Genomic DNA, 26,290 nt, shown 5'->3' with positions numbered 1-26,290 from the left:
TGTGAGAGTGTGAGTATGTGAGCACGTGAGTGTGAGCATGTGTGTTAGCGTGTGTGAGTGTGAGCATGTGTTGGAGCGTGTGTGAGAGCGTGTATGTGAGTGTGAGCGTGTGAGTATGTGAGCATGTGAGTGTGAGCATGTATGTTAGCTTGTGTGAGTATGAGCGTGTGTGAGTATGAGCGTGTGTGAGTATGAGCGTGTGTGAGTATGAGCGTGTGTGTGAGTATGAGCGTGTGTGAGTGTGTGTGTGAGTATGAGCGTGTGTGAGAGCGTGTGTGACCAGAGCGTGTGTGAGACCTGTGGCCCGAGGAGTTTCACTGGAGGGGTGCTGCGGGCGCTCCTGAGCAGTGGAAGTGCACGTTGAGCCACTTAGCCTCGCGGCGGTGCCAGACGCGCGTCTCCTCCGACTGGCAGCTGCGCGGGCGGCCCTGCGTGTCCATGTACTGCGTCAGGCGGATGTAGGCGATGCATGCTGCGTCCTCGCCGATCAGGTGCACGTGCGGGTTCAGGATGGTCGTGTGCACCGGCTTGCTGTTCTTGCTCAGCACTGCAGGGGGCAGCAGAGGACTGTAAGCATTCACGCATGCATAATTGCACAATTGCCTTCCAACTTTTTTTTTTTTTTTTTTTTTTTTTACTTCTGTAGTTTTATCTTCCATCTTTTTATAGTAAGATCTTTCAGCTTTAAGAGCCGTATCACTGTAGTGAAATTAGAAGATTTAAACCGTATCACTGTAGTGAAATTAGAAGATTAAACCATGTCCTAACAGCTCTGTCCAGGCTGGTCTATCCATTCATCCTTCATAACTCACTTCAGTGTTCTGCAGAATAAGTGCTGCACATTCTGAACATGTTTGTATCAACATACAGCAACCCTGCTTGATTCAGACCTTCCAAACCCATTCATCAAAGGTCCCTAAAGCTTTGGACCAAGGGGATGGTGGTATGTGGGTAGAATAAATCGGTGGAGTAGAGGGACCCATAAGAACTTGCATACGGCCCTCTTGATTAAATTCCCTCCATGATGTTATGCTGGTCAAACATAAAAGGGCTGAGTAGTGGATATCGAACAGACCTTATCTAAAGATCAAATAGCTTTTTGTTATCCTTCAGGTCAGATTACTTTTTGGAGATGAAACTTAAAAGTGGACACTTCACAGCAAGCACCACTGCTGGTTTGCATCCAACCTCGGCAGTACTTGCCTCCCCCTGAAAATTGGTATTCGGTTTTCCAGTGCACCCAACTGGGCTTGATAATCATTTGGGGGGGGAAACAGCCATGAGGGAACTGACTACAGAGCACTCACAGTTCTCAAAGTAGAACTTGTGGAAATCCATGCCCTCCACCAGGTTTCCGAGCGTCTCCGGCTCAAAGGAGGTCAGGCCAGGGTCGCAGATTCTCCTACGAGAGAAGGGCACACAAAACATAAGCCTCCTCTCACACAGACACACACACACACTCTCTCTCTCTCTACCCACCACCACCTCTTACACTCTCCACACAGCAGAAAGACCACAATTACTCCATCAGGAACTCCATGTTAATAAGTGGTTGTGGTGGGAGATTCTCAGACTCCACATGGCTGACAGGCCTATGATCTGAGCAGTTGGGGGCGCTGTCAGGCCTACGATCTGAGCAGTAGGGGGCGCTGTCAGGCCTACGATCTGTGCAGTGGGTGGCGCTGACAGCAGGGAAGGCTCAGCCTGTGGTAATGAGGGTGTGCAGCACACTCACGTGTAAGCTTCAAAGTCTCCATTGTTAATAGCCTCAATCAGCTGCTCCGTGATCTTGATGATCTCCTGCTTGCGAGCTGGACCCCGTGGACCAGGAAAGACGGGAGGGAGGAGAAAAGAGGAAAAAAAATACACATTGTCAGAGGACAGGACACCTACAGAGACTTGAATGCTCGGTGCTACCCTGCCCCTCCCAACTCCACTCCTTACTCTCTTATGAACTAAGAACTAGCATGCTTACATCCCCCTCCTTACTCTCTTATTGTAATAAGACCTAGCATACTAACATCCCCCTCTTTACTGTCTGATAAACTAAGACCTAGCATACTAACATCCCCCAGGGAAAACTGCCATGCCCATTAAAACCACATGAGAGTTTGAGGAAGACAAACACTGTGACAGACTACATGGCAGAGAGAGAGAGAGAGAAAGAAAGAGACAGAGGGAGGAGAGGAGTTCCTGACTGAACTGCAAAACACATACCAGGACACCTAAGATCTCCTTCTCCAACCCCCAACCCCCTGGACCTGAGATATCCTGTTCATCTTTACGCCACACAGTCATGGAAATAAACCCTACTGGTCCAGCAGCCCGGCCCCTGCGTCCCGAGCCCGCTCCCAACAGCACGGTGTGGTCGCACTGCCATTAGCTAAGCTTTATGGACAATAACTTATCAAACATTGTTGTTTGTTTTAAGAAACGGCATGCTTGTGTTTTTAGACAAGCCCAACTAATCACACTCCTTAAAGCCATCGCAACGTCTTGTATACACAAAGCAAATAACAGATGGACGTCTGTGTAAACAGCTGGTAATCCTCAAAGATTGATGAACCGCCTCCACTGGGGCTCGTGGCGTCAACAAAGACACAGTCATGAGCAGAGCAGAGCTGGCAGCAGGAGAGTGGAGGCTGGCTACTAGCAGCAGTGAAGAGAAATGAGGAAGCCTTGCTACTAACTCTTCACCCGGGCGGTGCGGCACTTACGCTGCTGTGTGCTGCCGCTGCCCCCTGTGGGCACGGAGGGTGGCGGGGGTGCAGCGGGCTCGGGGTCTGGGCCGGAGTTCAGCCCAGAGCCGTTTGAGGCATCGTGCAGTGGAGCGGCTGGAAGGCAACGCACAGACAGACAACATGGAGGCCGCGAGCCCAACCAAAACCACTCACGTCACACACACACACACACACACTCACGTCACACACACACACTTAACTACACCACTGCAAAAACAACAGCATGCAACTACAGTCAGAAATCTGTGGACTCTTCAGACCAGCCAAACAGAACAGCGAGATGAGGGACTGGAAGAGTCTCAGAACAACCAAAACATGCAGGAGAGTGTGTCAACCCACCCCCACAGCAGAGGGCAACCCAGCAGTACTGCAAAAACAGCAGCAGAGGGCAGCAGCGATACACTCAAGAAACAATGTCAGTCTACAAACACACATAGCTTGTGCACATGTATGTATGTATGTGTACTCACACACGCACGCACACACACACACACACAGACCTTCTGGTTCACTGACACACACACACACATGCCCAGAGATTAGGGGACTGTGTGCGACCAACACAGTGCTCAGCTGTCACACACAGGTGGCACGGTGACTCGGACCAATAAATAAAAAGGTCGCTGGGCACCGGGAAGGTCAGCACCATTCTTTCCATGTTTCTGGAAGAGGAGGAATAATAGGGGGGAAAAGAGAGATGTGCTGGGCCTGTAAGAGAGGGAGACAGCTGCTCAGCACCAATTAAAACGGTGTGTGTGTGTGTGTGTGGGGGGGTTTCTGAGAGGCCGTTACTGTGGAATGATGAGAAAAGCACACAGAACAGGACCAGCACAGGTGTGCTGTCAAAGCCACTCTGAAAGAGGCAGGAGGGAGCACCCAGAGAGGGCAAAGGTCACTCAGAGGTCAGAGGTCGAGTCACTCAGCCGTCTCCATGAAGCGTCTCAGAGCAAGAGCACGTCTTGGGATGATGTCTGCCTGGTGTGAGAGGCTGCTGGGTGAAGCCAACCCCGTGCCTCTGCTTTGTGAGTCTCCATGAAGAGGGGGGGTGGGGGGGGGGTCACTGCTGACGGACTTACGAGGGGGTTGACAGCTTTGAGTGAGGGTGGGGGGCGCTGGAGGGGCTTCAGTGGAGGTTGGGGTGGTGGTGGACTCCTCAAAGGTGCTGGACTGGCTGGCAACAGCGCTGTCACTGCTCAGCGCCTCTGGTGGACCTGCTGCATCCACCACAGGACACGCCATTACAAACACACACACACACACACACACACAAACACACACACACACAGGTGTGGTTTTGTTTTGTCTTTGGACGGGGGTTCTGACAGCACCACAAGCATCAGTCACCCTACAGCACACACTCTTCTTCCGCTGCCCTAGTTCACTCCTCCAGGGCTACCAGCAGCCAGACCTCCTCTAGTGTCACGAGTCCCCAGACGGCTCCTGATTACGGCGGGTCACCTGCCTGCCCAGTATGTGCTGCGGGGGACAGCAACACTGGCGTCACGGGTCAATGAACTGCTTTGAATTACATCCTGGCTCACGGGTCAATGAACTGAGTTGTTGGCAACACACCCTTTGTGTGTGTGTGTGTGTGTATGAATAGGTGTGTGTGTGTGTATAGGTAGGTGTGTGTGTGTGTGTGTGTGTATAGGTGTTTGTGTGTGTGTGTGTGTGTATAGGTGTTTGTGTGTGTGTGTGTGTGTGTGTGTGTGTGTGTGTGTGTGTGTGTATAGGTGTTTGTGTGTATGTCTCCGAACATGTGGGCTCCTTGCAAGCCTTGGGACTGTAGTGCCATATGACTGAGGGGATTAGAAGCGTATTTCCAAAGCCTTTTTTCTATCATGCAAAAGGGCAGCAGGGTGGCGGACAAAGGGGCGATTCTCTTCGCCACTGCCTGATAGACTCTCCGGCACATTCCACGACGGTGGCTCAGGCCACACTGTTCCCTGGTGTGGCAACACTGGCAGCCGGTGGGGATGGGGGGGGGGGGGGGGGGGGCGGTGGTGTGGCGCGCACTCGGTCATTTATCAGTCTGAACACACACTGGCTGAGCTGTGAGAGCCAACGTGGAAAAACCCGAACCTGAGCCTTATGCAGCTCTAGTGTCTGTGTCTATACACTAATGCACTGTGTTATGATGTCTCTATGTTTGCATTGCTGGGTATATTGTGCTGAGCTGTATATGTGCACTATGGTCCATTTTCTCATGTATGTGTGTGTACAGTGTGTACAGTGTGTACTGTAATAGAGGAAGACTGTGTGTGTGTGTGTGTGTGTGTGTGTGTGTGTGTGTGTGTGTGTGAGTGTGTGTGTGTATCTAAGTCTTGAAAGCCTCTACTGTTGGCAGCATATTTTCAGTGAGGTTCGGAATGTGGGGCCTTGGGTGTGTGGCGTCAACAGAGCAGCCTGAAGGCCCCTGCAGAATGCCACTGGTCCCCTGATGATCTGACACCCGCGCGCCCTCATAAAAGTGCTTAACTTTCCAAGCCAGGGCTAACAACGTAGCTCACAACCATGTGTGTGTGTGTGTTTGTGTATACACACGCACACACACACACAACACAGGTTCTATTTTTCTGACGTGTATGTGTGTATTTGTATATACTGTATATGTTTGTGTGTGTGTGTGTGTGTGTGTGTGTGTTTGTGTCCACAGTGGTCTGTTTGATTGCCCTACATGCACTACTACCACCCTAACCACACACGTACCCTAACCTGAGAGAACGGCCATAAAAACAGACACTGACTCTCGTGGAGCTCCTGGCTGGCATAAGCCATTAAACCCATCTAACCCCCTGTTAGAGAAGGGGGCAGCATGAAACATCAACACACACGGCTCTATCCAAACACGCTCAAGCTCAAGATCAAGACTGGAATAATACTGATCCACTCGTGCGCGTGCGCGTGCGTGTGCGTGTGCGCGCACATTTCACAGCAATGCACTGGTGTGTGTTGACATCCTGGTCAGGGGTTACATTGTAAGCATGTCTTATCCATTTGTCATCAACCACATGGGACCCATCCCGACTCAGAACATCGGCTGGGTTGTGGGAGTGTGTGTGTGTGTGAGTGGAGGGGTGTGTGGGGGTGCTTCTCTAGGAGCGCAAGCCAGCGGCATCATGGGACACATCATTCACTCTGGCCCCTTCAGCATCCAGCCACAAATGAGCCCTGTTCTGTCAGTGGCGACTACTTAAGGCTGAGTGTGTGTGTGTGTGTGTGCGTGCGGGTGTGTAAGCGCATCTGTGTGTGTGTGTGTGTGCGTCTGTGTGTGCGTGTGCGTGTGTGTGTGTGTGTGTGTGTGTGTGTGTGTGTGTGTCTGTGTGTGTGCGCGTGCTTTTGTGGGTAGCTGTAAATCTCTGACAGCCTCCGACAGTGTCCCTCCCCACCGCTCCATCATCCTGCACCATCATGGGCTTGTCAGGCTCCAGAATAGATCTCTCCCTCCGTTTATGTCCACCCTTCATCAATCTCTTTCTCTTTGTCTGTCTTTCTGTCTGGGTGTCTTCCTTCATCACACTCTCTCTCTCCATATCCTTCTCTCTCTCTCTCTCCATCTCCAACCACATCTTGTTTTCTCCCTGGCTCTCAAGTGTCTTGCCAGCAAAATAGGACCTCAATCTTGTGTTGTAGGTTGTAATTTCAATAAACATGGCTGCTGACATATTAACACATTGAAACAGTAGACAGAACATCTATCACTTCTATCAATGACTCTAATCTCTAGGCTAGCCCAGGATAAAGACCAAGAAGAAGACGGTGTGAGAGAGAGAAGAAACATGCAGAGTACGTGGAGGGGTGATAGAGTACCTTTCCTACCTTTCATGTCCTCCTCTTCTGTGGTGTTACAGCTCTCATCGGAGCCCTGCGGAGCAAGACATGAGCAACAGAGACCAGGGGAGAGAGAGAGAGGACAGGAGAGCAGAAAACAGGTCAGGTCGGGCGAGTGGACAAAGAGAGAGAAACAGAGAGAGAGAGTAGGTGAGTGAGAGAGAGAGAGAGAGAGAGAGAGAGAGAGAGAGAGAGAGAGAGAGAGAGAGAGAGAGTGTAGGTGAGTGAGAGAGAGAGAGTAGGTGAGTGAGAGAGATTTCAATGTGGGGGAGTGACACCATCAGCATTGTTGGACATAGTAATCTTCCACAAACGAGCCCGGGTAGACAGAAAGACAGACAGACAGATAGACGAACAGTCAGTCAGACAGCAAACACACACACATTAAAGAGAATGTCATCCCAGGACCACACACACCCGGCACAAACCAGCCAGACCGGCGAAAAGGTCACCAAATGAGAGTTGCCCCAAAACGCAGGCGTGAGAGGGTCAGAGAGGAGGTGAGGGACACACTTCCACCAGGGCACCAGAGGGAGCAGCCTAGCTTGTGTGTAGAGTGATACCAGGGGGAGAAGAAGAAGGGCTCTAAAGCTCAGTCTACAAGGAGGGTGAGAGTGTGTGCGTGTGATAGGAAGGCATGATCCAGTTTTAGGAGATCAAGCACGACTAGGGCTCAGTCATCTACGGTCTAGCCTGGCAGCACCCCAAGCTTGTTATGGTTCTCCGTTAGGGCTGATTGCAATTGCGATATGATAAAACGCGATTTTCTAACACCAACGTGCGCGATTAAAATGTGGTCTAAAAAAAAACTTTAAAAAAAACGTTTGTAAGATACTAGTCAATTATGCACACAGTATTTTAAAAGTGCATGCCTTGTGTTTATACTTGCAATTACTTTGTTTAAATTACTTAAATGCACAGTGGCAAAGCCACGGATTTGTTGTTCTTGTTTCTGTAATGAGCAGTTAAATAAAAATTTAAAATGTGGGAACGAATATTCGACACTAAATTAATTTAATATTGTGTTGGTCATATATAAATCATTCATTACGTTTTGTTGGAAAAAAAAGAGGATCAAATATTTTTGCAAATCATTCAGCCTATTCTCCTCCATCATCAGTTTAGACCAACTGGGACGACTCCTGGGTTCTAGAGCCGCCTCTGATGGCTTGATTGGCCCAAGCAGCAGTATTACACAGTGCCTGGAGGGCTGAGTGTCTGGAGGAGAACTAAAGCGCAGACCAGGTGTAGACCGCAGGAAGGCCGTCCATTGAAGAAGAACTACAACACAGAGTTAATCTCAGTGGGTTACCCGTCAATCAAAACGCTGTGGCTGCTGTCAGTGAATGGTGCCTGGGACAGGTAGAGAGTGTTGGGGGTGTAAGCAGGGGGAGAAGCCTGGAGGTCGTGACCCTTCGGAGATGCTGAGCTGAAGGCCATGGCTTACCTTGGTGCCGTCAGCTGGGTTGTGCACTACTGTGGTCTGTGGTTCCTGGGGGAAGCAGGAGAGAGTTTAACATGCAGGGCCATGAGAAGAGAGGAGCACTGGGCGATGCGATAGGAGAGAGAGAGAGAGAGAGAGAGAGAAGAGGATGACAGAAGAGAGGGAGAAGAGGATGACAAGAGCAGGAAAGAGTTAGAGTGAGAGAGGGAGAGAAAGATAGAGAGACTGAGAGAGGGAGAGAAAGAGAGAGAAGAGGATGACAGAACAGAGAGGGAGAGAGAGAGAGAGAAGAGGATGACAGAAGAGAGGGAGAGAGAGAAAGAGAGAGAGAGAGAAGAGGATGACAAAAGAGAGGGATAGAGATAGAGGGAGAGAGAGAGGGAGAGAAAGAGAGAGAGACTCCACACCCATCACATAAACAGTGTTGTCTCCACTGCCAAGCACAGAAGCCACAGCAAAAAGAACAGGGGAGAGGGGGAATGGGGCATCCTTATAAAGAGTCCTAAATGTCCCGTACCACACCACAGACCCACTGGGCCACATTTAGGGGCAGTGGCTGGGGTTGGCGGTTAGAGTAAGGGTCATCCAGAGGCTGGTGTGGGCGGATAGAGTAAGGGTCATCTAGAGGCTGGGGTTAGAGTAAGGGTCATCTAGAGGCTGGTGTAGGCGGTTACGGTGCGAATCCATACAAGCGATCTGGGCGACGCGATCTGGGCGACCCCATGCATTTCAACGGGAGCCAGCTCCATTGTGACGTAGACCAGCGATCTGAGCGACGCGACTGATGACAATTCGAACATGCTCAAACTTATGCAAATGAGGAGCGATATTTCACCGGCAGCGGCCAATCAGATTGTCTTTATAGCTCGTCTTCATTCAGAGACATTTCAGAGAAAGTACACGCCCACTCAAAGCGATGGAAGCGATGGAATTTGATCGGGTCGCTGGTATGGATTCCCACCGTTAGAGTAAGGTTCATCTAGTGGCTGGGGTTAGAGTAAGGGTTATCTAGAGGCTGGGGTTAGAGTAAGGGTCATCTAGAGTCTGGGGTGGGCGGTTAGAATAAGGGTTATCTAGAGGTTGGGGTTAGAGTAAGGGTCATCTAGAGGCTGGTGTAGGCGGTTAGAGTAAGGGTTATCTAGAGGCTGGGGTTAGAGTAAGGGTTATCTAGAGGCTGGGTTGGGCGGTTAGAGTAAGGGTCATCAAGAGGCTGGGGTTAGAGTAAGGGTTATCTAGAGGCTGGGGTTAGAGTAAGGGTTATCTAGAGGCTGGGGTTAGAGTAAGGGTTATCTAGAGGCTGGTGTGGGTGGTTAGAGTAAGGGTTATCTAGAGGCTGGGTTGGGCGGTTAGAGTAAGGGTCATCAAGAGGCTTGGGTGGGCGGTTAGAGTAAGGGTCATCTAGAGGCTGGGTTGGGCGGTTAGAATAAGGGTAATTTAGAGGCTGGGGTCTTCATCCGCCTGCTGGACAAAACAAACATCAACCAACCCCACCACAGCTACGGCACACATCTGCACACAGACACTAGCTCCAGCCTCACACGCAGACAAACACACAACACACAGCCCTAAGAGAGACACGCACAAGCCCAAAAACACCATAGCTGAGTACACACCCCCACTAGAGGAGACAGAAGTACACTATCCACAGCTCTGCTGGATCATGATGGAAGATGCCGTCCCCTAACTGAGCACAGCTCTGCTGGATCATGATGGAAGATGCCGTCCCCTAACTGAGCACAGATCATTTGCCTGTTTCTGGTTTTATTGGATTACTGTAAGCTGAATTGCTCTTTTGTCCGTTTGAAAGAAAAGCTTTGACTGGCTGTATTGGGGGACATTCACTCCTTTAGTCCGGTTCTGATGGTCTGATATCCCCTGTCCCCCACTCCACTACTATTCTATGGCACAGGCTCCATACAATCACTGCACCAAAGCCCTTTGGAGTGTGTGTGTGTGAGTGAGACAGGGTGGGGCTATGAATTGGTAATGCATTAGGGAGAGTGTGTGTGTGTGTGTGTGTGTGTGTGTGTGTGTGTGTGTGTATGAGGGGGGTTGTGAATCATATCTTGTATTATTATATGTATCTTGACCCTGGACAGGTCCTGTGTGTGTGTGTGTGTGTGTCTGTGTGTGTGTGTGTCCGTGTGTGTGTGCGTGTGTGTGCGGTGGCCTCCCCACACTCTCTCCCTCAGAGACTGGCCTTTGGGGGCTGGGAGACGGGCCCTGAGCTGTAATGGTGTCGAGCGCTCATCAATCTCCAGAGTGGGGCCATGAATAATGCATCAGAGAGAGGGCTGCATCTTCCTCACAACCGGCCGCTCCGTTCCCTCGCTCCGCTGGATCCTGCCTCGCTCGCCGCCAGACGCGCCGGTCCACTGTGTGTTTCTGACATCCTGAGCTCACACTCAGAGGCACGAGAACCATGTCCTGTGTGTGAGTGTGTGTGTGTGTGTGTGTGTGTGTGTGTCTCTCTCTCGGCAATTATTTTCAGAAATTGTGAAATTATTTCCAACGCAGACGTGACTTGCCGATGCTTTTTTGGGGGAGGGGTTGAGCGGAGGAGGTCACAGACACAAGCCGGTTGCTACGGTTCAATGCACACAGCCGCCGTAAAAGTCATTAACCATCCATCACACAATCTCAACATGGAGGAGGTAAAGGGGGGCAGGAGCAGCGAGAAAGAAGGCTATAAGGGGGGGGGGGGGGGGGGGGTGCCAACATGGAGGGTGAACAAACAGATGAATACAGGACACATGAACAGCAGAGCTGAAACGAAAACAGGAACAAAAGCAAAAAACCCAAAAAGGATGAGATAGAAAGTAAGTTCAGATGAGGTACCATTGGTGCTGAAGATGAGATGCTGTTGTCTTTGGTGCTGCTGCTACTGCTGACTACACTGTTTTTACTGTTGTTTGTCTGTGGCTGGGGCGGGGAAACAAACACAAACAAACAAACAAATAAACAAACAAACAGAAAAAATGATTTCTGATCCTAATATTTGATACATTGCAAGAGACCTTTGTGCGACTGCCCCCTCCCCCCCCCCCCCCCCCCCCCCACATTTCCTAACAGGGCCTCCTTTTGGGTGTCCCAGAGGCATCAGTCTATTGTAAGTGGTCTCCAGCCCATCTACAGGATAGAGCATCACAGATCCTGCAATTCTGAAGCCTAAAGTCTGACAGACCCTTGGAGGCCATCCTCTCAAGCCTCCAGTTCAGGCTTTGTTCTGGCTTAATCACAGCAGCCAGTTTGCATTCAAGGCCCATCCATCCTGTGCTGAGCGAGCCTGGCTGCTGAGATAATGTGGTGTGTGTGTGTCTGTGTGTTGCATTGCAGAGCGCTGTGGGTAAAGTGGCGTCTGGGGTAAACTGCGCATCTGAATTTGACGCAGACTGTTCCTCTCTAAAACCAGAACATGACTGTCTCTTTAGAGCGTCAAATCAGATTTGCGGCGTGATGCGGAGATACACTGGCATCCTGGCCCACATTAACATTCTTGGAGCACAGAGTGATGCTCTGCAGGCTCTCTTCTACTCTCTCTCTCTCTCTCTCTCTCTCTCTCTCTCTCTCTCTCTCTCTCTCTCTCTCTCTCTCTCTCTCTCTCTCTCTCTCTCTCTCTCTCTCTCTCTCTCTCTCTCTCTCTCTCTCTCTCTCTCTCTCTTTTCCGCTCTGTTCTCTCGCTGCTCCCAGTGAGAGTTGTTTTGAAAGTGACTGTCTGAAGCGTTTCTGTGTCTGTGCGTCTACCTCACAAGACTGAAGACTTTTCTTATTGAAGCCTACAAGCTAAACACGGATACTGTGGATGTGATATCTTATTGTTTTGGTATCCACACGTATAAACACATGCATTTAAGGAACTGGAGCAGATAGTCTGAATGTTGATTAAACCACTGGACCTACTTCTGGGGAGAGATGGGATTAGTAACCTGCTGGGACAAAACCATCACTTCAGCACTCATAGTCTATAGACAAGTCATGACTCAAACACCAGCTTATCCTACAGGTCTGCTGCACCCGTCAAGCTGGTAGGACCACACAACCAATACTCATCCTGCAGTTTTGCCGACCTACACAAGACCATGGGCCTGTGCATGCAGTGAATGGCCTTGATGAAAAGGGTTTTTCTTTTAGTTCTTTTTTTATTCTGAATAGCCTGACTGCAACGTATATCACGTGGATGCGATGCATAGGGTCGTGGCAAGATGCTTGTGAGCAGGTTTTTAGTAAAAAAATAAATAAGCAGAAGCGGGGGAAGGTGCAAAGAAATGGGGTCAGGGGTGAGAGATCAGAGTGGTTAGCTTCCTGTTGACCCCAGCAGACCCAAAAATCAGAAATAAAAATCAGCTCTGTTGGAGGGAGAGGGGGGCACGCATTACAATCAGCACAGAGCAGAGAGCAGAGCACAGGAGGTAGTGGAATGTTGCACGTTCCTGATCTCAGACGTGTTTGTGTTTGTGGGGGGCGTGGTCAGAGGTCATGTCTGGGGAGATGCTGATTGGTTGGGTTGGACAAACTAACCCCCATTAATTGCCATGGAAACCAAAAACAACAGGCTCCAAATTAAGTAGACAGGGCTAACGCAAGACCTCTGCTGGAATATGTGCCAAATTGATTGGCAACATGGGACTGAGTCACGGATATACTGAGTGAAGCAGACCCATTCTGCGTCACTCACTAATTGGTGGAACTGTAATTGCCTTCATTCCTTTGTTGCTAGGTGCTATATTTCTGTTCACGATTTGTTTGCAATCAACCAAAGACATCAAATTAAATATGAAACACCCTTAGGGGAAAAAATAAACAAAAAAACATGGGGAACAACATGTACAACACAACTGACAATGAAAATAAATGTTGAAGTATAAAAAAAATTAAAAACAAATATCCCTATAGCCCTTACTCTTGTTGCAAGGCCAAACCTGCAGTCATGGGCTCTTCATGCGTTACCATGAGGATGGGGGATCACCTGATGCTGTGGCATTACCATGGAGATGGGGAATCACCTGATGCTTTGTGAGTGGGCACAAAAGTGAAAGTTCCCTTTCAGAAGGCAGAAGGCCTGAAGGTACTGAATGACTAGTTGAAAACGTACTGAAGGACTAGTTGAAAACGTTCTCTTCGCCTGGACTGGGGCTGTCCACTGCAAACGCAAAACATGGCCACCAGTCTGGTGGTTGCAGTAGTCCCCCCTCCCCTTACTGTGTTCACATGTTCACTGGGTATAGGGAGGCTAGGGTGTCTGCTGTGAGGTTTCAGGGGGTCAGTGTGAGCTGGGGTGTGGTGGGGGTCCTCTGTGAGGTTTCAGGGGGTCAGTGTGAGCTGGAGTGGGGTGGGGGTCCTCTGTGAGGTTTTAGGGGGGTCATTGTGAGCTGGAGTGGGGTGGGTGTCCTCTGTGAGGTTTTAGGGGGGTCAGTGTGAGCTGGAGTGGGGTGGGGGTCCTCTGTGAGGTTTTAGGGGGTCAGTGTGAGCTGGGGTGGGGGGTCCTCTGTGAGGTTTTAGGGGGTCAGTGCGAGCTGGAGTGGGGTGGGGGTCCTCTGTGAGGTTTTAGGGGGTCAGTGTGAGCTGGAGTGGGGTGGGGGTCCTCTGTGAGGTTTTAGGGGGTCAGTGTGAGCTGGGGTGGGGTGGGGGTCCTCTGTGAGGTTTTAGGGGGTCAGTGTGAGCTGGGGTGTCCCACAGACAAAGCAGATTGGCCTGGCTGCCAGAGAAAGTACTGAGACATGGATGATAGTGGATGGAAAACAGAAGGGACGGGAGAGGTATGTGTGTGTGTGTGTGTGTGTGTGTGTGTGTGTGTAGGAATGATTGTGACGACAAAATTGGAAGAAACTGGAAGGAATAGGAAATTTCCTAGAGCAAGAAAACAAAACAAAAAGAAACAAATGAACCCCCCTTTGGCTTGTCAACTAAAAGAAATTGGAGAGAGAAAGAGAGACTAGATGAGAGAAAGAAAAAGAGAGGGAGAGAGAGAGAGAGAGAGTGCAAAGACATGGAACAGGTCTCACCATTAAACAAACACTGGAGCTGGACTTCCTTTTCTGAACAGATTGAAACAGAGGCACAGGGCGGAAAGAAGGGAATCATAGGGAAAACAAGCAAATAAAATATAAAAATAGAAAGGAATATTGAGCTGCCAGTTAGAACATCCAAGAGGAAAAGAAAAAAAAACAACAACCACAAGATTGTTCAGAGAAGCAAATAAAGTGGCAGAGGGGATTGCTGTAATCAACAAGGGGTGGGGGGGGGGGGGGGGTAAATCAATAAACATGGGATTGGATTAGTAACATGACAACTTCAGCTATGCTGTGGGTTCAGCTGGCGCTTGCTGCAGCCAGTTTTGGTTCGACTGAGTCCTTGTTTGGTGTTTTCTGTTTTGGTGACGGTCATTCAGCCCTTGTCAATCATGCCTGGCCACTGCATGCACTAAGCCCTTTGGCATACATGTCCCTCCACGACCCCGCTGAGGCCCTTGAACTCTTGTTTAACGCAGGCAAACACCAAACAGCCCCTTTAGCCCGCTAACATCTTCCTCCAACCACAGGCACAACAGTGGTAGCGTACACATGGTGGAAACCTGTTCAAGAGTGTCAGTTGACTGGCATGCGTCTTCACCAGTGACATGTCATTGCAGTTTTAAAAGAAGTGCGACTGCTGACTGCTGACATGGTTGTCTGACCTGAGCTCTTTCCTGTCGCTACTGCTTGACATGTCTCAGTCGGAGTGCGTGTGTGTGTGTGTGTGTGTGTGTGTGTGTGTGTGTGTCCGTCAGACTGAAGAGCCTCTTTCAGTGGCGCAGCAGTGAGCAGAGCCAGGCTATCTACGTGACTCACTCACTTGACCATCAACCCTGCACACCTCATCAGCCGAAGACCTAAGATAGGGTCGTTCTGATTTAATCCAATTAGACGATGAGGAAAAAACATGGAAGTGTAATTAGCTTGGATGGCTGCGTGAACATGGCTCTAAAGCGGATTTCGGAACTCACAGCAAAACTCTGAACTGACAGATTGAAGCAACCATGATGGGTTTGGCTATGGAATGATTAACGCTCATTTTGTTAATTCAGATAATTTCAGATGCACAGATTCAGGGCCTGGATGAGAGTAAAGCCTTAACACCATGGCCATCACATGTGAACCAGCCCTGACATACTGGCTGGTCATTTCAATGAGCCATGGTCCTACTGACCAGTGTATGCAGATCACAAGCCGCAGGCTACACATTATGACTGGCTTTATGAAAACATTTGGAATCAAATAACGGGTTTTAAAAGTGATATACAACAAGGCAAAAGAACAACACCATAATGTATGATCAACCTATTCAAAAGTTTCTCTCTCCTATGGTATACAACTGCTTGCAAAGACAGATGGAGAGAAAAGCAAATCGAGAAAAATAAATAAAACAAGGAGAAAAGGAGAAAGACTGAAAGGACCTTCATTAAAAATAAAAATAAAAGCAGAGCGCTGGCCTTACCTTCACTCCGTCCGCTTTTTTGTTCAGTAAACTTTTGCACGCTGAAATAAAGAGAGAAAGAGGAGTCAGACACCACAGAGCCAAACTAAGAGCCCCAGCTAGCTTCAACAGTCCATGCATTTACAGCTACGTCTGGAGCGCCCACGCTGGGACCAGCAGCAGTGAGTGGAGGACAGCTCGCTGGTCACTGTCCCTGCAGCTCAGGTAGAGGATGGCTGGCTAGAGGAAGACAGCTCGCTGGTCACTGTCCCTGCAGCTCAGGAGCAGGCTGGCTGGCTAGAGGAAGACCGCTCGCTGGTCACTGTCCCTGCAGCTCAGGTAGAGGATGGCTGGCTAGAGGAAGACAGCTCGCTGGTCACTGTCCCTGCAGCTCAGGAGCAGGCTGGCTGGCTAGAGGAAGACCGCTCGCTGGTCACTGTCCCTGCAGCTCAGGTAAAGGATGGCTGGCTAGAGGAAGACAGCTCGCTGGTCACTGTCCCTGCAGCTCAGGTAGAGGATGGCTGGCTAGAGGAAGACAGCTCGCTGGTCACTGTCCCTGCAGCTCAGGAGCAGGCTGGCTGGCTAGTGATGAAGGATGCCGCCATGCTCGGTCAGGCTTATTGATCTGAAGGTTTCATCGCCTCTAAGAACAACCTTCAGGGATTTCTTCAGGTCCTGAGCTTGCGATCTCCAAACAGTTTCATGTTACGGTCTCACACTTGCTTAGGATGCAAAGGAACTTGACTCCATTGTAACAGGAAGTGTCCATGACCTCAACCTGACCTCTGTGAACCTCTTAAGTGGTTCACCTCATAACACTACCCACTTTACTGTTACTTTATCTGGAGTTGTTCGTTTCAATTCAGCGCAGAGACAAGAAACACAGCCTTCATGAACATAGGCCAAAAATCCCCACATTCAAATCCCCCCATGTTGACCTGGGCACCCTATCCACACTGTGAGCAACTACTCTGCACACGTAGCTTTACACACCAGTGGGTTATTTCGCCATTTAGTGTGCATGTCAAATCTCCTGCCACAGATTTCACCAGTTTATGTGAAATGAGATACTTTTACAGGACAGTGCCACACACACTTTATAACCAGATGTTTCACACACAGAGACAGACGTGGACACGTAAACACAGACATACATAAATGTCTCTTTTCAGGGCATACAACATATTTTCTGTACAATAAGCCACACTGGAGTAATGTATAATATGATTGATATCCATAACAAAAGGTAAGCAGGTCTTCAAAGGCTTCATCATGAAGTGATGATATCGTGCCAGTTTAAATGCTGAGTTGTGTTTGTCTTTTTGGTATAACATTTGCTGACCGCATTGATCCTCTTACATCTTCGATTCAAACCATTCCATATTGGCCGATCAGCTTTTCATTTGATTTTGGCCAGCTATATGCAAACTGTATTCTCCGTCATTAACACTACACAGGGTAGCACAATAGTAGCTTTCATATTTTATGTTTAACCGCACTGTAGTATACAAGGCAGCTGAAACTGTCAAGACTTTACTAGATATTATTCATTGATACTATAGATTGTCCGTTGTAAGAGATACTTTTGAATGTATGTATGAGGTCATGATTCCCTCTGCACCATGGTGTAAGTTTAGTTTAGTTTAGTTCAGTAATCAGAAGGTTGCTAAACAAGTTCGATTCCCTGTCGAAGCGTCCTTGAGCAAGACACTGAACCCCTAATTGCTCCTGATGTGCCATCAGTGTAAATGTAAAATGTGTATACATCCTTGTAAGTCGCTTTGAAAAAAAGCATCTGCTAAATGACTAAATGCAAATGTAAATGTTAAGTTGCAACACAGCTGGGGATAATGCATGCTCTTCTAAAGCAAGCACTCTCCCAGAATAAATGCAGATCACTGCACATTCATTCCAGAAGTCCATGTTGGATGTCTGCCAAGTTTCATATGAACCTACTTGTGGAGGAAGATTAATTGTGACGTAACTCACTCCAACACATTTATGCCAAAAAGCAACTTATGGTCCAGAAAATATGATACACTATTGGATGCTATTGGTAATATCTTCTGATAAAATAAACCTCCATGGCCCTTACCTTCAAAATAATAAAAATGTAAGAAGGAGGACATAGAAAAAAATATATAAAGATTAAAAATGATCACTGGTTTCTTCTAGAAATACATGACAGAGAATGCAGGCAGAGAACAACAGTGAATCAGATGTTGGCAGGCTTTTTGAGAAGCTCATCCATGCAGTGACAGGGTGCCCAATACGCATGCAATAGAACAAGATGCAAACTAAATCCCCATCGCAACAGAGTCTTCACTAGAGAGTGTGATTACACACTCGCTCACGCACACACACACACACTCACAGGCACACACCCCCCACACAGACACGCGCACACACACACACACACACACACACACACACACACACACACACACACACACACACACACACACACACACACACACACACACACACACACACACACACACACACACACACACACACCCCCACTCACAAGTAAACTGTGATGTAAACTGTGAAGTAAAGTGTGGAACACATGTGACAAACTTGGTGTTGAAGGCTTCGGTTTGTTTTGCCACAACAGACCAACTTACAAAAAACAGGGTTTCTGGATTACATGCCCAGGCATTTGCTTTTGGATAAAGCATTAAGTAATAGTGATGAATATGCAAGCCGTAGGGTTACTTCTGAAAGAGGGAAAGTTAGGAAAGAGGAACATTTGCCCACGCACCTCCACATGCACGTACACACACGCACACGCACACGCACACGCACACGCACACGCACACGCACACGCACACGCACACACGCACACGCACACGCACACACACACATGTCCTATAGGTCCTCCAAGACAAACAGTTGTTTATAACTCGGTGGACGCATTCACAGGTCAAAACAGAATAAAAACAAGCAGACACACACACACACTTACACACACCCACTAACACACGCACTAACACACTCCCAAGCACACACACACGCTACAACTACATCTATGGGGAAAAAAAGATAAAGGCGAACCAAAGTATTCTAGAAACAGAGCTCAATGCACCTCCAGGTTCTCCAGGTTCATGCAGACAGACACTCCAAGGCATGCTGGCAAAGTTGCCCAATGATGCAGCAGTCATGAGCACCAACTCATTTCAGGTCTGAGAACAGCGCGAGTCAGTTGTTGTGGCGCACACACACATACACACACACTTAAACACCCACAGACAAACAGTCTGGCACACTCTCTCACACACTTAAAAACACGCACACACACACACACACACACACACACACACACGCAAAGACAAAACACACATGCACGCACACACACACTCAAAAACACAGAAACCCAAACACGGCTATTGTCTCTCGTGTCATCTCTCATCCTGTCAGATGGAATTGTTATTGCCTAGCCGTGCCTATAGATCTTAAAAGGTAGCTTCAGACTGGCTGTGCATTCTGCTGCCTTTAAATCAAATTGAGTGAGAACACCTGAAATGGCTGTGAGTCATGAGGTGGGGGCGAGGGGGGGGGGGGGGGGGCAGAGAGACAGATCACACAAGAGGCTCAGGCATCATCACCCAGAGGATCTCTCAGCCTGCAGAGCTGCACCTGGCCTCGGCTGAACCGCCACAGGCAGGCATCTAACTACATTACTGCACCTGAGTGTGTGTGTGTGTGCGCGTTTTTGAGTGTGTGTTTTTTGTGCATGTTGTCAGTGTGTTTGGCCTAATAAAACACGCTAGGCATCTTCTTCATCCATCATCCAACATACTTTAATTTAAATGTCGAATTATGTGTCAGTTTTACGGCGGGTCGTAATACATTGCGGGTGTGATATAGTCCTCATTTGGACGTGTTATAGGATGACTGGATGAGTAATTAGAGATAGATAAGCCCTATAAGAAAGGCCATCTTACTTTCAGGTGAGGTCGCACCTGTGCCATTACCGTGAATAAACGGATGGCATTGTATGTGTGTGTGTGTGAGAGTGCGTCTGTCTGATGTGTAGTGTTAACAGGGGAGAGAGAACTCATAACATGTGGGGGTCGTGCTGGGGGGGGGGGGGGGGGGTCGTGCATTCACGAGGTCGGGGCAGAAACTCTCCCAGGCTACATGCTGCCAGAGGGGCGGGTGGGCAGGTAAGTGGGCAGTGCCAACCTTCCCTCCACCCCCCTCCCCTTGGCGACGTACCTTCCTGTGCCAGCGAGGCAGTGCTGGTGGTGGCCGAGGCAGGGCTGGTATTGTGCCGGCCCACTATTGGACAGAAAGGCATTCCATTGGGAGGGGGCCAAACAGTCAGGAGGCGGGGCCTCGTAGAGTGTCTGTTAACTTACCTTTAGCGTTTTTCCCCACTTTCTCATTGATAAGGCCAACAGAAGTAAAGTAGGGAGTGTTAGGATAGGACTAGGATGGCAGAAGTAATGCACTGATGTTAAGATAAGACTGGGCTGGAAAGAGGTCACATGCATTTTGACTTTGAGGGAGGTCAACCACATCAGTCAGTTAAGATGTCGGTGGGCATGCAAATTTAATCTGGGTTAATTTGAGAGAAAATAATGACAACTCTGGTCATAGAAGGACTGTTGTCATTACTGTTATTGAAATATGATTGAAACAAAGCAAAATATTCGACCAACTGTACAGTGCTATAACTCTTTCTCTAGTAAAGATAGTCTTTACTGTCATTCAGACGTTCTAGTCTGTGACGTTTAGTTGTGTAGGGTCGTGTGCAAAAACAATCTCACCTGAGAAGTTTCTGGACACCAGCATGGTTGTGAGAATGGCTCCCTGTGAAGACACAGAGACATCACGTCAGAGAGTCTGGAGACCCAGGAGAAAGAAATCTCATCCGGCCCCGCTAAGAGTAAGCCGTGAGGAGAGGGGGAGAGGCGGTAAGAGGCGGCCCTCACCTTCAGTTTCCTCCTGGCGTTGAACTTGCGCAGGCACTCCACGGTCTCCTGGCGGTGCATCATGGAGGCCACGGTGGAGCGTTGCTGTGGAAACGAGAGGAACATGGGGTTAGAATCAAGGGAAGAAGAGCCGATACCAATATGGGATTATTAGACTATGGGACACAGACATGGGACTATTGGACTATAGGACATGGGACTATTGGACTATGGGACTATTTGACTATAGGACACGGGACTATTAAGACTATTGGACTATTGGACACAGGACATTGGGACTATTGGGACTATTGGACTATTAAGACTATTGGACTATAGGACACAGGACTATGGGACACGGGACAATTGGACACGGGACTATTGGACACGGGACTATTGGACTAATGGACATGAGCGCTGCAGGCTACAGAGAGCGCTGGTAGGCTTTCATCTGGGTTTTTAAGCAGAGGCTCGGATGAGCCCGTTGGAGATAGGAGCACTTACGCAGACCCATGGGTGCTTGATGGCCTGGTCAGCGGTGATCCTCTTGGCTGGGTTGATGGTCAGCATCTGGTTGATGAGGTTCTTGGCCTCAGGGGTGACGGTGTCCCACTCAGGAGAAGGGAACTGGAGGAGAGGAAGGTAAGCAGGGAGGGGTGGGGGTTACAAATGGAAAGGGTGATAAAGGATGGATGACCACAAAGACAGAACAAAAGACAGAAAGTGTAAAACAAGCATAAACAGCAAAGAGAGGCATGTGTATATGACCACACACACACACACACACACACACACACACACACACACACACACACACACACACACACACACGATGGCCTTTGTGAAGGAAATTAATTGAATTACAGATATACGTAGGGAGTAGGAGGAAGTGCTGGCCATGGCAAAGTTTTCCGCCCATGCTAATGCGACTACTTTCCATAATCACATTACTTCCAGACCACAGACCTTTGTCACACACTCCATCTCTCGGGCGCGAGAAAAACAGTGGAGAGCGGACACACACACACACACACACACGCACTCACACAATAAAACATGTCATCCTTTTATTCAATTACAACACAGAAAGCAAAGCCTAATTGAAGTGAATGGTGCTTTCAGGCAAAGGGTAAATAAGAAAAGGGCACTTTGAGAGGTGGATGAGGTGCTGGGATTATAAATAGGCCCTTGCGTGTGTGAGCGATCGCCAGAGCAGGCCAAAGGCTTGATCCAATACACCCTCCACAGTTCAGAGAGACACCAGTTGCTCCAGCCTACCAACCTCAATGCAGCGTAACTCAATCTGCCCTCACAGGTACTGCTGGAGAGGGGAGTTCTACAGCCACTTCAGCTCTCAAAACATCCATAGCTCATGACACAATCGGTTGTGGCCAATGGAACATTTTTACGAAGGTTGTACTCTCCCTTGAGCATGTACCTGGACTTGACTTGCTTGTGTGTGTGGGTATATGTGTATGTGTGCACTTGTGTGAGTATATGTGTGTGTGTGTGTGTGTGTGTGTGTGTGTGTGTGTGTGAGTGTGTGAGTCTGAGGTGACATACATAGTGACTAATGTTCTACTTTAACTGACTTACCTCATCGCCACATCCTCTCTCTCTGGCACTCAAGGCCTTGGTGACTGACATGTTTGTCTATTCCCCCACAGCTCAGTAAATATAACATACACACACACACTGCTGATGATTAAACACATACACCTCTGCTGAAGTAACAAAGAGAGATAGAGAGAAAGAGATAGAGAGAGAAAGGAGAGAGAGAAAAAGATATATATATATAGAGAGAGGAGAGGTAGAGAGAAAGCAATAGAGAGAGAGAGAGAGAGAGAGAGAGAGAGAGAGAGAGAGAGAGAGAGAGAGAGAGAGAGAGAGAGAGAGAGATTAGGGGCACTCACATCGTACGCCCCGGCTTTGATCTGCTGATACAGCTTGTGCTGGTCCTCGTCCCAGAAGGGGGGGTAGCCCACCAGCAGGATGTAGAGGATCACGCCTACACAGGGAGATACAGGTTGGGTCACAACATCCCGCCACACACACACACACACACACACACACACACACACACACACACACACACACACACACACACACACACACACACACACACACACACACACACACACACACACACACACACACACACAGACAGAGAAAGAAAGACAGACAGATAGACAGACACACACACAGAAAGAAAAAGACAGACAGACACAAACACACACACACACACACACACACTCAGAGACAGAGAGAGAGAGAGAGAGAGAGAGAGAGAGAGACAGACAGACAGACAGACAGACAGACAGAGAGACAGAGAGACACAGACAGACAGACAGAGAGACAGATAGACACATCCAAAACTACATAAGAGAGCTGCCTGTGGGACTCACCACAGGCCCAGATGTCCACGGGCTTTCCATAGGGGTCCTTTCTTAAGACCTCAGGGGAGAGGTAACCAGGAGTGCCAGCAAACCCTGAGGAGACAAGGGGGAGACCAACGCATGAGGAGAGGTCCTCTAGTCAGGCTCTCAACTCCACACCACTGAATCAAACATGTTTGTGCAACACAGGGACATTTGCTTCTTCTTTGACAGACTGATAAGGAGATGATCTGGAGAAGACTATCTATGCTGACTGTAACCAACCAAAGAAATGGCGATTAACAGCCTCTACTGGTTGAGTGTGCGTGGCATGGGTGGGGTTACTGCTGCCAGAGGCAGAACAGCAGGGGTCAAGCAGCACTTTAGAGAGACGCAGTCAGTCCAAGGCCACAGCCTCTCAGGGGGAATGATGAATGTAAGAGCTGGCCTCTGTCCAGCAGACAGCAGTCTGGACGCTCACAGAGGACAGCACAGACACAGTGAGAAGGAGAGAATGAGTGAGAGTGAGAGAGAGAGAGAGGGGAGAGAGTGAGATTGAGTGAGAGAGAGAGTGAGAGTGAGAGTGAGAGTGAGAGTGAGAGTGAGAGTGAGAGTGAGAGTGAGAGTGAGAGAGAGATCAATCAGAAGGAGAATGGAAATATGAAGATAAGCAACTCCAAATCCAATAGATTCTTACAAGATTCATTGATTACCAGCGGGAAGACATTTTTATACTCGTCAATGTACGGCACAGCAAAGACAAGCACACTCTTACCAAACCATGCCTGCTGGTCCCCCTGCACCTCAATAGCCAGGCCAAAGTCCGCCAGCTTGACCGCCGCTCCCTTCATCTTGCTGGCCAACAGGAGATTCTCTGGCTGTGAAACACAAGACAACAGGCATCCAGTCAAAACATGCACAATAGAACACAGTAATCTCTCCAGCTACACGGAGTCTTTGAGGACACTTTCACTGGAGTCGCAGGAACATGGGGTGAGGAACCCTGCCCCCACCCTCAGGAACATGGGGTGAGGAACCCTGCCCCCACCCTCAGGAACATGGGGTGAGGAACCCTGCCCCCACCCTCAGGAACATGGGGTGAGGAACCCTGCCCCCACCCTCAGGAACATGGGGTGATGAACCCTGAGGAACCCTGCCCCCACCCTCAGGAACATGGGGTGATGAACCCTGAGGAACCCTGCCCCCACCCTCTTCAGCCCCCGCTCCACCTCTGGGGAACATCCAACGTTATCCAAAACTAAGCAGAAAGCACCAAGGCCTCCACGTGCTGAGGTGAGAGAGAGAGAGAGAGTGAATGTGAGGCACAGATGAGCTCTGTAATGTGGCCCTAACGCTAACTAGCCTCTCCTATGCCCCCCTTACCCTCACTAGCCTCTCCGATGCCCATCCAACCCTAACTAGCCTCTCTAACCCTAACCAGCCTCTCCGATGCCCCTCCAACCCTAACTAGCCTCTCCGATACGATTCCAACCCTAACTAGCTATCCTAAACACACACGCCCCACAGACACACACACACACACACACACACACACACACACACACACACACAGACACACACTTTCTCCAGCACTAGAGCATTGCTTTCAGCTTGTCTCTGCAGTCTAATGACGTCACACCTGTTGTCATGGCAACTGCCCATCACCAGTATCCCCCCCCCGGCCCCCCTCCACCTCACTCTGTTTACCTTCAGCCGCTGGGCCTGGAGACATGCCAGGGAGGGATGGAGAGAGGGAGAGAGAGAGAGGGAGACAGGGACAGAGAGAGATGAAGAGAGAGGGATGGGGGGAGAGCTAGAGAGGGAGACAGGGACAGAGAGAGATGAAGAGAGAGGGATGGGGGAGAGCTAGAGAGGGAGACAGGGACAGAGAGAGATGAAGAGAGAGGGATGGGGGAGAGCTAGAGAGGGAGACAGGGACAGAGAGAGATGAAGAGAGAGGGATGGGGGAGAGCTAGAGAGGGAGACAGGGACAGAGAGAGATGAAGAGAGAGGGATGGGGGAGAGCAAGAGAGACATGGACAGAAAGAGAGGGAGGGAGAGAGAGAGAGAGAGGCCAGAGGTGGACCGTGGGTGGTCGTAGGGATGCTCCAGCCAGAGATGAGAGCTGTGCAGTCGAGGTGAGAGCTCTTCACAGAGGTCTGGTCAAGTACGGCTAGTCTGAACAGCTCCAGCTGGTCCTTTCAAGCGGCACACACACGAACACACACATGTACGAACACAGTCACACACACACACACAAACACAGTCTCACACACACACACACACCTCCACTTCATACTGCAGTGCTGCCTGAGCACAAGCAGGCAATGAAGCCCATGCACTAACCAGCCAGAGGTGACCCTTCTGACAACCCTGACAGAGATCCTGTGGAGATGAACAACCCTTTACAGTCTATCCATCAAAGCACTGTCAAACCAGACACACACACACACACACACACACACACACACACACACACACAACCCTTTACAGTCTATCCATCAAAGCACTGTCAAACCAGCGCCCCTGTCACATGTCCATTAGGATTACATTACATGACGAGGGACTAAGGGACATAGCTGTCTCTCGCTCTCGCTCTCCCCCTATCTCTTTCTCGCTCTCACTCTGTCTCTCTGTCTATCTGACGCAAGAGAGAGAAAGGACAGAAGGAGCGAGAGAGAGTGATGAAAAGATTAATGACAGTCACCTGACAACAACCACAACAGTATATTATTCCAATCCACATCTCTGCTCTCTGTGACGTCTTTTACTCGTGTGTGTGTGTGTGTGTGTGTGTGTGTGTGTGTGTGTGCGTATGTGTGTGTGTTTAAATCAGCATTTAGGTTTGTGACGCAATGGGTTGCCACAGAGAGGGGGACCATGATGACACTGCCACCTCCCCCCCTCCCCAGGTGGCAGGTTGCTATGGTGACGCAATGACTCACCTTGAGGTCCCTGTGCACAATGTCGTGCTGATGGATGTGAAGCACGCTTTCCAGGATCTGATTGATGCAATGGCTGAGAGGGGACGCAGGGACAAAGGGACAGGGAGACAAGGAGATGGGAGACAGAAAACAAGAGAACATCTTAGCATCAGCAAGACCCAGGCATAACCACATACAGCAAGGGCAGAAGACCGTAATGAAGTCAACAAGACAACAACCTTAACTTAACTTTGGACTGCACACTTTGGAGTGCACAACAAGAATGGATGAATGGATGGAGTCAATATAGCCCTGAGGTGTCCATTGTCTTGCAAGTCAACAGCGAACACACAGCAAGACATAGGGGGAGAGAGATCTATTTATCTTCTTCACCTTCATGCCAAAGCAAATTTCCTTTCGTTGAAGCTCACATCCATCATTCCCCAGTGGACTGGCTCCAAATATCCCAGAATGATTTCAGGCAAACAGGCGTTTTCCACTCGTAAATCTCAGTTTTTCAAGGCTTTATTTGAAAACAGGGTGTTTTTTTAGACAGCTTTGTTTGAAAACCTCTGATTTTTTAAGGCTGTTATTAGCTATGAGA

General features: G+C 49.2%; 1 protein-coding gene across 5 annotated transcripts in view; it reads right to left on the bottom strand.

The window, feature by feature from the left end:
* Positions 1–26,290, bottom strand: part of camk2g2 (calcium/calmodulin-dependent protein kinase (CaM kinase) II gamma 2) — a 74,668-nt gene that overhangs the window by 4,376 nt on the left and 44,002 nt on the right. Inside the window, exons 6-21 of one of the 5 annotated variants that reach the window (XM_080849040.1) lie at positions 25,708–25,780; positions 23,538–23,640; positions 22,793–22,876; positions 22,301–22,395; positions 20,892–21,014; positions 20,409–20,492; positions 20,244–20,286; positions 19,833–19,850; positions 19,690–19,752; positions 15,490–15,530; positions 10,855–10,938; positions 8,020–8,064; positions 6,552–6,606; positions 1,736–1,811; positions 1,308–1,402; positions 298–547 (exon numbers count right to left, since the gene is read on the bottom strand). In XM_080849040.1, the coding sequence (XP_080705166.1) occupies positions 315–547; positions 1,308–1,402; positions 1,736–1,811; positions 6,552–6,606; positions 8,020–8,064; positions 10,855–10,938; positions 15,490–15,530; positions 19,690–19,752; positions 19,833–19,850; positions 20,244–20,286; positions 20,409–20,492; positions 20,892–21,014; positions 22,301–22,395; positions 22,793–22,876; positions 23,538–23,640; positions 25,708–25,780 (1,315 nt within the window). In that variant the 3' untranslated portion in view covers positions 298–314. The remainder of the gene's footprint in view (positions 1–297; positions 548–1,307; positions 1,403–1,735; positions 1,812–6,551; positions 6,607–8,019; positions 8,065–10,854; positions 10,939–15,489; positions 15,531–19,689; positions 19,753–19,832; positions 19,851–20,243; positions 20,287–20,408; positions 20,493–20,891; positions 21,015–22,300; positions 22,396–22,792; positions 22,877–23,537; positions 23,641–25,707; positions 25,781–26,290) is intronic. The other 4 variants (XM_080849041.1, XM_080849043.1, XM_080849044.1 and 1 more) reach the window with 4 other exon arrangements.

This window comes from Sprattus sprattus (assembly GCF_963457725.1).
Source record: "Sprattus sprattus genome assembly, chromosome: 12".
Lineage (NCBI taxonomy): Eukaryota > Metazoa > Chordata > Actinopteri > Clupeiformes > Clupeidae > Sprattus > Sprattus sprattus.
Note: the sequence above shows the minus strand (reverse complement) of the source record. Positions and strands in the feature narration are given on the sequence as shown.